We start from the raw sequence: 13,799 nt of genomic DNA on the forward strand, positions 1-13,799 counted from the left end.
CTTTATCAAATTTCAGACAGAAACTGCTTGCAGCATAATTCCCGGTACATCAACTACCAGTAATAACATAATTTAACAATCTAAGCAGACTGTTTCAACTAACATTGTTTAATTGTTTGTAATAACTTACATCAGTGCCTTCCTTTGCCTGAATGTCCTGGTGAGTTTGTTCAATGAGACAATCCACAAAAACAGACTGCAGACAACAAACCAATAGGAAAAAACCTTATATTTCATGTCTCAATAGTACACCTGCAAAACAATTCAGGGTTGATTTTCTGCTTTTTCTGCTGCTTTGCTGTGATTATATTACCCGTTATTAAGTTCAACGCATGAAAAATAATTTTGCATAGGTCATGCAAAAGAGGCACACATTACAGAGTATCCATATTACGAAAACCAGAAAAGAATGCAAAATCCCATGATTTCTGAGGAAAAGGTCATCAAAAGTAGTCATCAACAGGTACCTCAGAAAAAAAGTGTACAGATGTAGGATGCTTCCAAAAAAGTACATGTAGCTGTTCAAACAAGTGTCTACATTATTTTTTTTCAGTGAACTGGTGAAAGATTTAGTGTTTTCTGCACCTTTCCAGTGTGTAAATGTCCTGCCAAAGCCACATTTCTAATGAGCTCAGAGTTATCCATCAAATCTGCCAAATACCTGTGTACAGATGACAAAAATAACATTTAAATGGTACACTGTACATGCAGTACAATTTAAGACTTAAAATCACATACCAGTAAATATATTACACAGTAATATTATTTTCACTGACTTGTGTTTATGACAAAATAATGAAGCTACTCTATTAGTACATTTGCATAAAAATCAAGGTATGGCAATGCTTGCAGCATCCTACCCAAAACACATATATGTCAAAATCTCAACTCTTTTTTGTTCTTAATAGTGATGTTGGATACAAAGAATATTTTTAACCCATTCGCCCCTGAACCGCCCATAACCGCCCGTGCGGATCCAGGTCCTTTCTACCCATTGTGACGTCATCAGTTTTAACGGTCAAGGACAACTTTCTTCGCTAACTTGTGCAGAGTGAAGAGATCTTTCAAACCATACCAGAATGAGCACAATTCAGTCAAGGACACCGGAGAAACAAGCAAAAAACCATGTGACATTGACCTGAAAATCTCCATGAAAATCTTGTTCCATTACCCACCTACCTTTCCTTTCACCTAATCCTAAGATCCTAAAAGCTTTCCTAAAAACTCTTCCCACCAAAATGAAGCCTACTAAATGCCAAGCAAGAGAAAAAAAAATGAGGCAAGAAAAGCGACAAAAGAAGGAAGGAGAGAAAGCGAAAAGTAAAAGTCAAGACTGCTGTGTCACTTTTAAACCCAAAAACTATCTCGAAATTTTGCTTTCTGCGCATGCCCGAACTTCTCAAGCTGATATTTTGCATCTGGATCAGAAGGCCGCGAAGTGTTCGACCTGTAAACCAGTTTGTGGTAAGTTTTAGCTCTTTATAGCACGACAGTGACCAGAAAACCACTCGACTAGCTTCAAAACACGTTTTTCGGCAAAATCTCCAGGAGCGAATGGGTTAAATTAAAATTAAATTTTGCATAACAAAATAACTGCCATAAATAAAAAAATATATATATATTTTTATTAATTATAAATGATTTTTATTTAAACAGCGAGTTCTGTAATTTGTGATGGTTTCACATACTCAACATCATAGTTTGTCGTAGGAAGATCTTGTTCTGCATGAAAAAACTTCTTTTTTGACACTGGTTTGATGATAGGCTCTGTAAATAAGGTACACATGGGAGTGTCATTTACATTGTACAACAGCAAGAAAACACACAAAATATACGTTCATATAAAATAATTATTTTCCCGATTCTGATTGGCTAAAGGCACACGCATAATTCACCATAACCAGTTTCTGATGACCAAATTTGGAAGAATTTTGTGTCTAACGAGGAAATGACGTCAAAAATGCAGCATTTGTGCAGGTTAAGGCACCATTAACCGAGAAGACCTGGGGACGAGTTTGAGTTGTTTTGATTGTGAAAACAAAAAATGGCGGACATTTCACTCGTTTCAAGAGTAAGAACTAGGCGGAAAAATAGCTAAAAACAAGGCGAGAACAGCAAGAAGACAACTTGAAGGGTGACATCTGCTATTTGGAGAATATTTGCAGAGCTGGACAAACCTAACGTGTACTATCAAAGATGAACTTAACATCGATGGATCGATGGAGATAAGCATGTTTTAGCCATGTTTTTAAACTAGGAATTATTTTGAATGAATAATAAAACAATATTATTGAACTCGGCTTTCATATCATATGAAGAATTATGGAGATCTTGGAAGGTGTTATCCACCTCGGCCTAAGGCCTCGACAGATAACACCCTCCTCGATCTCCATAATTCTTCATAACATATACTCAGCCTCATTTTTTTTTAATAATTTATTTATTAAACATCATTTAACATAACATTACAATAAACTTTACAATAACAGGGCAGCAAATAAAAAGGTAGTTTGCTACACAGCCGTTTTTAGTGTCGTCACGCAACGCTTCTCCCCACTAACGGCTGCTGAAAACCGAACCACATTCCTTTCCCTTTGTGTTTGTGGTCTAACGAACAAACCAATCATGTATAAGAAACTTGACAATATGTGAGCCGCAGGGCGCTAGGAGCGAACACGCTTCTCAGTTTTCAACAAATCAATCAATCGTCACTGATTTTTGATGAGGTCTGTGTCTGCAAGCAACGAAAAGGTTGTTTGCAGAAAAGCTTGTTTTAAGCGGTTAACAAAATTCCAAGTAAAAAAAAAGGTTTGATAGGCCTACAAGATTCTTACCAGGATCGGTTGATTCTTTTTAACATGCATATGTATGATGAATTTCATGTGCCGGATGTGCTCATTGTGTTGTTGTACATGGGAATGTAGACTAAACTCCCAGGGGTACTGATTCAAACAAAGGCAATCTTATAAATTATCGATAAGGGAACGCGTCCAAATATCGGTAGGGAACCCGATCATGGGAAACGGACCCGATTAATTTTCCGATTGATCGGAATCGGTACCGATCCATAGGCACCAGTTGCCGTTTCCGATTACGATAAAAACTTTGCCGATTCAATCGGAGCCGGTTGACATTCCGATGTTCATATGTGTCATCGTCATATTATTTTACCTGATATGTAAAATGAAGCGTGTCACGAACCAAATAATGAAAGAGTCGTTTCACTCCAAAATAATTTCAATCGACTGTACCTTTTTCCTACTCCATAACAAATAGCAATATTGTATGTTCCTGCATGTTGTGTTTCTAGTTTGTTGATTTGATGCGTGCCTATACACGTGATTTTCGGCGTTTTGCAGACATATTTTCTTCAGTCGATCGCAAACACCACGCTGCTCCATAACATTTATTCTATGAAAATTAAAAGGAGTTAAATATTACGAAGCAAAATACCACTGTTCTTCGTTGATATATAGCAAACAAAACACCTTACTGAGTAGTGTGTTCTTTACTCGATACTTTCTAACAATGCAATCCAAAAACACAACCGGAACTCACTTTTCCGAAACGCAACTGGATTCATAGACTTGTTACAAGTAGACCTCAACGGGTTTCCTAGCGAGCAGAGCGAGAGCAAAACCATGGATAATATAAAACCACCGGATAAACTTTTACGAAAATTTGCGTCTTTCATTCAACGATCCTAAACGCAAGGTGTAATGCGATCTGAGGCAAAAAATACTGACCAATTAGATTGCGGCCTTAGATTGTCTCCAGGGAATTAGCAACAAGAACTGAAAGATTCCCACACTCGTAAGTCACCGAAGACACGGAACGAAGTTTCATACAGGAGCTACCAAAGAGAGAATGGCTTAGCGACTTTGCTGTATGTTCTGTGAGCTTGAGCATGGTGCCACGTGAAATTGCTTTCCACTCTCAGCACTTAGAAAAATTTGCACTTGACTCTAGGTGGTTGACTTTTTGACAAAAATCAGAACCTTTTTTCCCGGAGTGTTCAACTAAAGCAAACTGTGCATACATCTGGTAAGTTCGACTCAATTTAATAGCGGAAAGAGAATCGAGAAAGAGAAAACCAGTTGAATGCCTCCATCAGTCACTTTTTTGAGTTCATATGCAACCAATAAACAAGTTGCAGCCTGATTCTCAGACGATGTCCTCTTCTCTCCTGTGGCAATTTAGCAGTTAAAGTACACAACATGGTAACAACATTTGCATTTTGGTCGTGGATGTTCTGACTTCCATTTTTTTCGTTTACAGTCCTAAACTGTTTATTCCTCCAAAGATTCCTATAATCATACGTTTTGGGTTCCGGTTAGCACAGGCTCAAGCTATTTTAAAATTATCATTTTGAGATCGTACACTTGCAATGCACATTGCGCCATCTTTCACTCAAAAGATGCTCTTCAGCGTTGTTGAATGAACTGCAGTTTCTTCTCGTGCCCATTTTGATACACAAATTTAATATTTTCTGGTCATACGCTGTCATAGGAAATACAAACAAATGTTCGAAACTGTGATGTTAAATTTCGGTTCAAACAAGACACATTTATAAGAAAGATAAGGTTATAAAAAACAACATTCACGCTTTTGCTTTTGCTTTTGCTTTTGTGATTGGTTATTTGAGCTGCCAGATATTTTTGATGACCTTTGTTAATTGGCCCGATAAAGACCTGAGACTCGTTGCCGATTCCGTTTCATTCGGTGCCGATAAAATCGGGTCCGACCTTCAACGGAATCGGAAAAAATCGGTGCCCAATTGATCGGCATCGGTGTGACCCGATGCCGATATTTGGACGCGTTCCCTAAGCGATTTCCCGAAACTATACCCGGCAACTTTATAAACATATCCATGTTGTGCATCATATTTGCTCGACTTACTTGCTGTTTCTTCTTATCTCAAAAATTTTGAAAGGACTCGACTACGACAACACTACTCTAGTTGATTGCTTGTTTTCACGTGACAATTTTGATTGTTCTGTCATTCTCACATGGGGCAACAATAAAAGCAAAGCTGTGATTGGAGGAGTCACCATACCGCACACGTGGCGCGAACACCTTCCAGAAAATGGGAACTGAATTCTAATTGGCTAATCGCGGGAAAGGAATGTGGTTCAGTTTTCAGCAGCCGTAAGTGGGGAGAAGCGTTGCGTGACGACACTAAAAACGGCTGTGTAGCAGACTAATAAAAAGGAGGCGAAACAGTAACATAAATAAATAAACAAACAAGCAAAATAAAGCGAAATACGAAGGTTCAACGGATTAACGACAACAAGCAGAACAAATACAAAAATGTTTGCTAAATTACTATAAATCCAACACTAATCAGAAATAATTAATTGTTAATCATTGTCTAAAATCCAATGGCCATGCACATTATTTTTTCCTCTTTTCTAAGTGAGGCAATAATTTTTTTATAGTGAAAATACTACATAAAACTTAACCCCTTTAATGTTGTGCATACATGTATTACCAGACTCAAAAACATTTATGAAAATGTAAACTGTGCATAGAGTGTACACTGCAATGGATTGTAAGGCTAACAACAAAAATGAGAGAATAAAGTAGATTACAATAATAAACCTGTTAAAGGTTGTGTGTCTTCCTCCTGTACAATAGTCTAAAAACAAATCAGAAAACAATAATAAGTACCATGTAAGAAAACTCAGAAAAAAGTGATGCCATTAGTGTACAAAGGTCCAATGAAGGGAATCATCATCCCTGTTCACAAGGATTATTTTTTTTCCATAGTAGTATACTAACATGCTATGCAATGCTTAATATAGACAAGCACTTCTTAAAATAACATGAGTGCACACTCTGTATGTACAGTTTATTCTCAGAATTTCTGACCAGTGATACAGTCATGTACTTGTGCATCTGTTTAAGGGGTGAGATAATCTTAAACTCCAGATGAAAGAATAATTCTAACCTCCACTTCTGGGCCATAAACCTCCTCTGCGGTGGGGTAATACTTTTTATCCTGCAAACCATGAAAAGAAAATCAGTTTAATAATTACAGCATACTCCTTTAAAAAACATGCTACACTCAGTTGTCTAGCCACAATCAGCTGTTAATTGACTTAGGATGTACATGTGATGTATTATTTACTGTATCAAAATACTGTAGAGTTACCATACAGTGTAATTATTTTCTCAGTTGAACTCCTAGAGCTTAGTTAAAACTTAGCCCAGCTGACACAGTATTAATTTTGTTTCAGTTGGTAGTTTATTTGGGTTCACTAATAATTTCTTAAGAAAGGGGCAGCTAATCGGTAATCGCCTGTGATAGCCAAAAAATTTCTGCCTTTGTACCACAGGAACACCACATTAGGATGCGTTCTGATGAACACAATATCAGGGAGAGAGATAATGATTGAGATTATTTTTTTGGCCCAGTGAGTTATGGTATCTCAAGCCTGGTGTAGCATGGAATTCTAACCAATATTATCTTGTACATGTATAATAAATACTGTTTTAATATCAGTATATATCATGCCAAGATCTTGGAGATTAAAGGCTGCTGCTAGACAGTGTACAAAGTACCTCATGTAGAACAACTTGCATTTGAGGTTCTTCATCCTGATCCATCTGCTCATCTTCATCTTCTTCAGCCTAGCAATATAGTACCAAGTATAATAATTATTGAAACAAATGAGATTACATTTTTTTTTCTTTTCCTTTTTTTTTTATTCACTAGGGTTTGGAAGAAATAATCTTCTCAGTGACTTTCAATAACATTAATAATTTATCCGTGCCTTCAATAGTATTGAATAACAAACTTTGCTCTGTATTGTGAATACATCAGTGTGTTAAATCAAAACTGTGGTGAACAGTAATGGAATATCTCCACTGTTTCATTAAATATTGCTTGGCAGAGGGGTATGCAACATTCAATTAGTATTCTCAAGTGAGAGGCTTTTGTTGTACCCTTCTGCTCACTGTGTTGGATCAGGACGTCACATGTCGATAATTCCAATATTCGATAAAAATCGATCGCTGTTGGTAATAACCAATACCAATTAATTGACAAATATCGGAAATCGATAAGAGTCAATCACAAAATTCCAGGTAATTATCTATTCCTATCGACTTTTTAGGTTAAAATTCGATTTTTATCGAAAACTATCACAAAAGCCAGTACAGTGTGTGTGCTGACAGGGTTCGAAATTGCGACTGATACGGTCGCCAATGCGACTAAAATTTTCTCCTTGGCGACTAAAAATTCTGGTTTAGTCCCCAAAGTGGCAACCAGATTTCTCTTTTATCTAGAATTAAATTAAAAGAATTAAGTTAAAACAAACGTTCCACCTTATCTTGCTTTGTTTTCTCCATACAAAAATGTGCCAAATCTTATAAACAAAGCTAGTTTACCTCCAAATTTATACCGACTTCTATCCATGGTATTTTCAAATCAGATTGGTCTGATGGATTGCGCCATACCGTGCAGAACTTCTGATAGGTTGCCGAAAAAAAGTCAAATTTCACAGGATTTTTAGGGGCAAATTCGCGTATAAATCGGCCGATTTCACCGCAATTTTCAGGGCAAACATCGCCGAAAATCAGTTGGTAAAACCGATTTTGTAGTTATTTTCAGGGAAAACTTCATCACAGATTGATCAATTTTGCGCCGATCAGACCAGACCGATCAGATCATAGGTCATCATTTGCTCTTTCAGCAACAATACGTTCCAGAAATGAACCAATGACAAAGCCTTTAACATCATGGCTAGTGCCTAATATTTCACAACATAATCTATGCCTGGTAGTTTTGGAACGTTGTTTGCACTTTTCACCAGTGACAAAGTTTCAAGACAAATTTGCAAGTTTACAGCAAGTAAATAGCCCCAATGGTTGAGATAAGTTTCACATATGTTGTACAGACATGTGTTTGATAAGATTTCTACCAAATTATTTTGCATGTTTTTGTGAATTTCACGGCTCTGTGACTGCGCAAAATATCAGAAGCCCTGACTTTGAGCTGCATCATTTACATTATAAGTGGCGACTAAAAATTTGCAACTGGCGACTATATTTCTTCAGTTGGTCGCTAAAAGGCAACCTTAGGATTTTTTTAATTTCGAGCCCTGCCTGACCAAAAGAATCACGGAGCAGGAAAAAATGCGGGGCAAAAGTATGAACACAAGAGCTGCAAACCTGCGATTACAAGGCAGCTCATTGCAAAGGAAGCCAATAAAAGTAATGGCATCTGCTTTTTTCCAGGTTTGATTCAGTGCAATTTCATTGCTGTTTATTGTCATTTTCGTTAAATACCTTACAAGTGCTTACACTTTCAATTCTCAAAGACGATCGAGTTAATGCAAGTTAGAATTGTTTTGCTGTCGATAGAAATCGATAAGAGTCGATCGTAATCAATTACCTGTCCTTAGATCATTGTGATTATCGACTTTTATCGACATATATAACTTTTCAATCGACAATTATTGACATGTATCGAGTACTATCGACTTATCGACTTGCTTTCCGATGATCGATTTCTATGGACATGTTACATCCTGGTTGGATGAATGATTGCAACAACAGAACATGCAACTTTGCAGCATGAATATTGAAGTCAAGGAAATTTGAATTTTACGCTCTGGGTTCTTATAAAATGCCTTATATAGAAACTTAAATGGCAAATTTACAGTGCCTTCAAGGGATAAGGTTAACCCAAGAAGGCTTTCAATGACGTTACAAAGACGTGAAGATGACATTAAAGCATGCACGAACTCACAAAGAAAAAACTCACATCCACCCCAGTTATGTCCAAAAACCTACTCTACTTACATATTCTGCGACTTCCTCTTCCCCAATTTCATCCTCGTCTTCACTTTCCTCGTCGCTGTCGAGTTCTGGGCCAATGTAGTTTCCAAATTCATCATACAAGTCGGCCTCCATCTTGGAAAACGTGCAGCGAGTGCTCGGTTTGGGACTGGTACGGCTAGTTCCCAAGCAATGCCCATTGACTGAGCCCAGCGTAACGGGTCAGCGACGTTACTCATAAAAAGAGAATTTCAACATGGCGGATTTGTTGTATCCACGTGGATGTCGAGTCTCGTTTGTTTCAAACACTTTTCAGCACGATATGACGGCCTGGATGTGTTACTTCTGTGCTCTAAAGAACTAACAAAATGGGCCGAATGAGGAAAAGACATAACTGGAGAGCGAGATTGCAGCCAGAGGAATCGAATGAAGGAAAGAAAACAACAACGGCATTGGTTAACAGTACTATCCTGGAAAACTCTACCAAAGATGATGTGTACAAAACTTCGCAAGAAGACACTAATATTCTTCTTGCACCTAGTAAGAAAGAAAAAGTGAAGTTAGAGAAAAAAGATCCAAATGAAAAGCGAAAAAAGCTCACTAAGAAACAGAGGAAAAAACTTGAAAAGATTGTCGAAACGAAGAAGAAGAAGGCAAAACGGGCAGTCTTGCTGAAGGCGCTAGCAGATTGTGCAGTGAGCGATAAAGAACTTTCTCAGATGAGTTCTACGACTGCTCTGGGGCAGCTGAATCCAACTAGAAAAAGGACTTTCTCCGAAACAGATGGAGATAAGAAAGGCATTATTTCGAGTATTCGGTGCGGACGCAAGAAAGGGAAGAAGCTTCGGCTAGACAAGAAGGCGAATAAACCTCCTCCTGTTAAGACTGCGAAGGAGGTTGAAGAATCGGTGTCCGAAGACTCTTCTGACAGCGTTGATGAGGAAGGTGGCAGTCAAGATTTACAAGATGTGGATGTTGTTGTTAAGAGTCCACCTCAAGATGAAGAAGCAGTTGAATCAAAAGAAACAGATGAGTGTGAAGACGACGCTAGCAACCAGTCAGCAAAAAAAATCGATGAGGGAAAAGCAAAGAAATTCACTAAAGAAGAGAGTAAGGATGTCAAGAAACTGCAGCCGGTTAAGGGCATTTCTGAGAAAGCAGTCTTTAAAGAAGTAAAACGAGACCCAAAAATCCAAGCCGCTAGATTACAGCTTCCGATTCTCGCAGAAGAACAGGCTGTTATGGAAGCAATTCACGATAATGATGTTGTGATTCTTTGTGGTGAAACGGGCAGTGGAAAAACTACTCAAGTTCCTCAGTTCTTATATGAAGGCGGTTACACCACTCGAGGGCTGATTGGCGTGACAGAGCCTCGGCGTGTGGCTGCCGTGTCCATGTCACGCCGTGTGGCTTTAGAGCTAAACATGAGCACTGATTTGGTTTCCTATCAGATTCGTTACGAAGGCAACGTGACGACAAACACAATTATTAAGTTCATGACAGATGGTGTGCTGCTGAAGGAAATCGAAAATGACTTTTTCTTGTCCAAATATTCCGTCATTGTGATTGATGAGGCCCACGAACGAAGCGTTTTCACTGATATTCTCTTAGGCCTACTCTCCAGAATAGTACCGATACGAAATAAACAAGGAAAACAACTAAAACTTGTCATAATGTCCGCCACTCTTCGCGTCGAAGATTTCACAGGAAATACACGTCTTTTCCCCTCCCCACCCCCTGTGGTAAGCGTCGAGTCCAGGCAATTTCCCGTCACTGTACATTTCAACAAGAGGACTCCTGATGATTACTTAAATGAAGCGTTTCGTAAAGTGTGTAAAATTCACCGCACTCTGCCGCAAGGAGGTATATTAGTTTTCTTGACGGGTCAAGCTGAAGTACATGGGTTGTGTAGAAAATTGAGAAAGACATTTCCCTATGATCCAAAGAAGACTAAATCACAAAAGAAGATGGGCAAGGACGAGCAATCTGATGATGACGACTTGGATCTTGATAATTATCCAGTGAACCCTGCTTTTGAGGACAGAGAAGCAGAAGATGAAGACCTTGGTGAAGGTCTTGAGGATGAAGACTTTGACCTTGATGACAGCGCCTTTACTTCCTTGATCGACAAGAATCTCCCAATGTTTGTTCTGCCTCTTTATTCTCTTCTCTCCAGTCAGCAACAGGCAAAAGTGTTCCAAACGCCGCCGGAAGAAGCACGGCTATGCGTCGTAGCAACCAACGTAGCAGAAACATCGTTGACAATTCCCAACATCAAATACGTTGTAGACACTGGCATGGTGAAAAGACGCTATTATGATAAGGTCACAGGTGTATCTACCTTTAAGATCACGTGGACGTCTAAAGCATCAGCCAATCAGAGAGCGGGCAGAGCTGGTCGAGTAGAGCCTGGGCACTGCTATCGTTTGTACTCATCAGCGGTGTTTACGAACGAGTTTGAAGAATTCTCGGCGCCGGAAATCTCCCGTCGCCCAGTGGACGATTTGGTTTTACAGATGAAAGACATGAATATCGACAAGGTTGTAAACTTTCCTTTTCCCACTTCCCCTGACACGAAAGCACTACAAAGTGCCGAGAAACTGCTGTGGAATCTAGGAGCGTTAGAAGAGAAGAAAACTGTGAGAGGAAATATCAATGCAGTCATCACGTCGCTAGGTCGCGCCATGGCCAAGTTTCCTGTTTCCCCAAGATACGCAAAAATGCTCTGCCTCGGAAACCAAGACAACTGCATGGAGTACGTCATTGCTATTGTCTCAGCCCTCACAGTGAAGGAAGTCTTTGCTGATGATACCGCTGGTCAAATAAGCAAAGAAGAACGACGAAAGATTTCGCGGCTTAGACGCGCTTGGGCGGGACATGGGGATGCACAAAAGCTTGGAGACGCCATGGTGGTTTTGCGAGCTGTGGGCGCTAGTGAGTATGCAGGTTGTACCATGAAATTCTGTGATGAGAACGGGCTTCGCCAAAAGGGAATGATCGAAATTAGAAAGCTCCGAACCCAGCTTACGAACTCTGTAAATCTTGTGAACCCTGACGCAAAAGTTGTGCTAAATCCTCGGATGAGCCCGCCATCTCCTCTCCAGTGCAGAGCTATTCGCCAGATCTGCCTCTCGGGGCTTGGTGACCAAGTGGCACGGAAGAACCCCGTTGGAAACGATCCTCAGCTGAAGAATGCTTACACTTGTATGTCCCTGGATGAACCTGTGTTTATTCACCCTTCATCAGCCCTATTTGATGTATTACCAGAGTACGTGGTTTACCAAGAGATAGTAGAGACTTCAAAACTGTTTATGAAAGGTAAGGGTACCTTTGATGACTGACGCTTCTTTCGACCCTCACAACGATCATATTTTTTCTTCTCAACATTTTGCCGCCAGACGGTCCACAGTATCCTAAGGGGCATAACGTGAGAAAACCTGTTGTACCTTTGGCGGGATAAGCTCAACGTGTCTTCTTTCTCTTCTCAGAAGGTCTAAATATTTTTAATTGGTGATCATTTAAAAAAACGCGTACAAGAAAGATTATCTGGTGATAAAAAATGCGATTTGTTCTCCTGTAATTTGTTATCAAGTCGTATTTTTAGCAACCGCAAATTAGATATGTTTGGATTGGTGGAAAATCATTTGCCGCCGGGCAAAGCTTGGCAATATTCTGAATACCATTCGGGTTACTCAAAAGCCAGTGTCAACGGCATTCGTGACTGCTGTTTATGAGTAAATGAACCTTCTTATTTAGTTATAGGTTCTCCTCCCCATTCGTGGTTAAGTGTAGAGCTTCGCTCGTTTACACTGTCTTCTGTTGTTTTTGTTGTTGTTGTTTTTATTAATGGCCTTGACCAAGTCAAACTGTCTTCCGGCCTTAACCCCCTCGTCAAACAAGCGTCTCGATTATCTCCTAAGGCCGCCATTCAGAGCAACTTAGTGTCTAACTATTGTCGGTAGATTGAGTGACATGCTCAGCCACTTCCATTTTGTTTTCATAGTTTCGCAGTGCGGGTAAGTGTCTAGAATAAGCTGAACAAGTTTAAACTGCTCTTCTCCATGTATTTCAGGAGTCATAGCCGTAGAGCCAGATTGGATTCCGGTTTTTGTTCCAAACCTATGCACTTTCTCCAAGCCGTTAGAAGATCCTGCGCCTCGTTACGATTGCGAGGCAGGCGTTGCTAAGTGTCACATGACGTGCACGTTTGGTTCCAGGTCGTGGCAGATCCCATCCCAGGAGCTTGACTATCCAGCAGGAATTGAAAGATACAAGTGGTTCGCCAGGTTTCTACTTGAAGGAAAAGTTATCCCTAAGTTTGCAGCGTTTGTGCCTTTTCTTCTTAGTGCGCCTGCTACAATGATCAAGACTTGGGCTAAGTTGCAGCCCAGGACTGAAGTGTTGCTAAGTGAACTTGTTAGCGAATGTGCTGATAGTAAGAAAGCGCTGGAGGTAGCGTGGAAGAAGGATCCAAAGTTTTTACTGGCTGCTTTTAAGCAGTGGGTTCCTCAAAGTAAGCACAGTGAATTGAGTTTGATGTGGCCTCCAAAATAACAAAAAGAGCACTTGCATCCTCTCCTTAGACGGCCTTTGCCACGGTTTTACGTTGGGATTCCTTTCACTTGTGCCAAAGAAATGTAGCGGAAACATGTAGAATTCTATGCACTTTGTGAAACATTTATAACGGACTTCAGTAACGGATTAGCCTTGATGTGGCGAGTGCCTTTTCCTGTTTTATTTTGCAGACGTAATTTAGTGTTGAAAGCTATTTGAAATGCTTGCCTCAAATTCGTTCGTCAATTCCACCATAGAAATTAGTAACAAGAAAATTGAAACTTGCCCTTGTAGAAGATATTCAGTTTATTTGCAGTATCTTTCTTTAATAAGTATATGTCTCAAACTATGTAAAAAACGTTTTCTTCAAAAATTTAAACTTATTAAAGTCATTATATTTCTCGACAGTTTATCCATTCGTACTAAAAGAACGCACGATTTCCCTGACATTTTAACTCACT

The 13,799-nt window shown here is 39.5% G+C and overlaps 2 protein-coding genes across 2 annotated transcripts in view; one reads left to right on the plus strand and one right to left on the minus strand.

Moving 5' to 3' along the window:
* The window catches only part of LOC140930449 (116 kDa U5 small nuclear ribonucleoprotein component-like), a 28,338-nt gene extending 19,395 nt beyond the window's left edge, over positions 1–8,943 (minus strand). The window contains exons 1-7 of the mRNA XM_073380138.1: positions 8,809–8,943; positions 6,565–6,633; positions 5,951–6,001; positions 5,602–5,638; positions 1,689–1,767; positions 586–661; positions 131–196 (exon numbers count right to left, since the gene is read on the minus strand). Of these exons, the coding sequence (XP_073236239.1) occupies positions 131–196; positions 586–661; positions 1,689–1,767; positions 5,602–5,638; positions 5,951–6,001; positions 6,565–6,633; positions 8,809–8,919 (489 nt within the window). The 5' untranslated portion in view covers positions 8,920–8,943. The remainder of the gene's footprint in view (positions 1–130; positions 197–585; positions 662–1,688; positions 1,768–5,601; positions 5,639–5,950; positions 6,002–6,564; positions 6,634–8,808) is intronic.
* Positions 8,944–9,039: 96 nt separating this feature from the next.
* LOC140930447 (probable ATP-dependent RNA helicase DHX37) lies at positions 9,040–13,743 on the plus strand. Its single transcript, XM_073380137.1, has 2 exons — positions 9,040–12,102; positions 12,857–13,743. Exons 1-2 carry the CDS (start codon positions 9,153–9,155, stop codon positions 13,336–13,338), a joined length of 3,432 nt encoding a protein of 1,143 aa, XP_073236238.1. The 5' UTR covers positions 9,040–9,152; the 3' UTR covers positions 13,339–13,743.
* Positions 13,744–13,799: the final 56 nt, after the last annotated feature.

The sequence above is a fragment of the Porites lutea genome, chromosome 3 (assembly GCF_958299795.1).
Source record: "Porites lutea chromosome 3, jaPorLute2.1, whole genome shotgun sequence".
Classification (NCBI taxonomy): Eukaryota; Metazoa; Cnidaria; class Anthozoa; order Scleractinia; family Poritidae; genus Porites; species Porites lutea.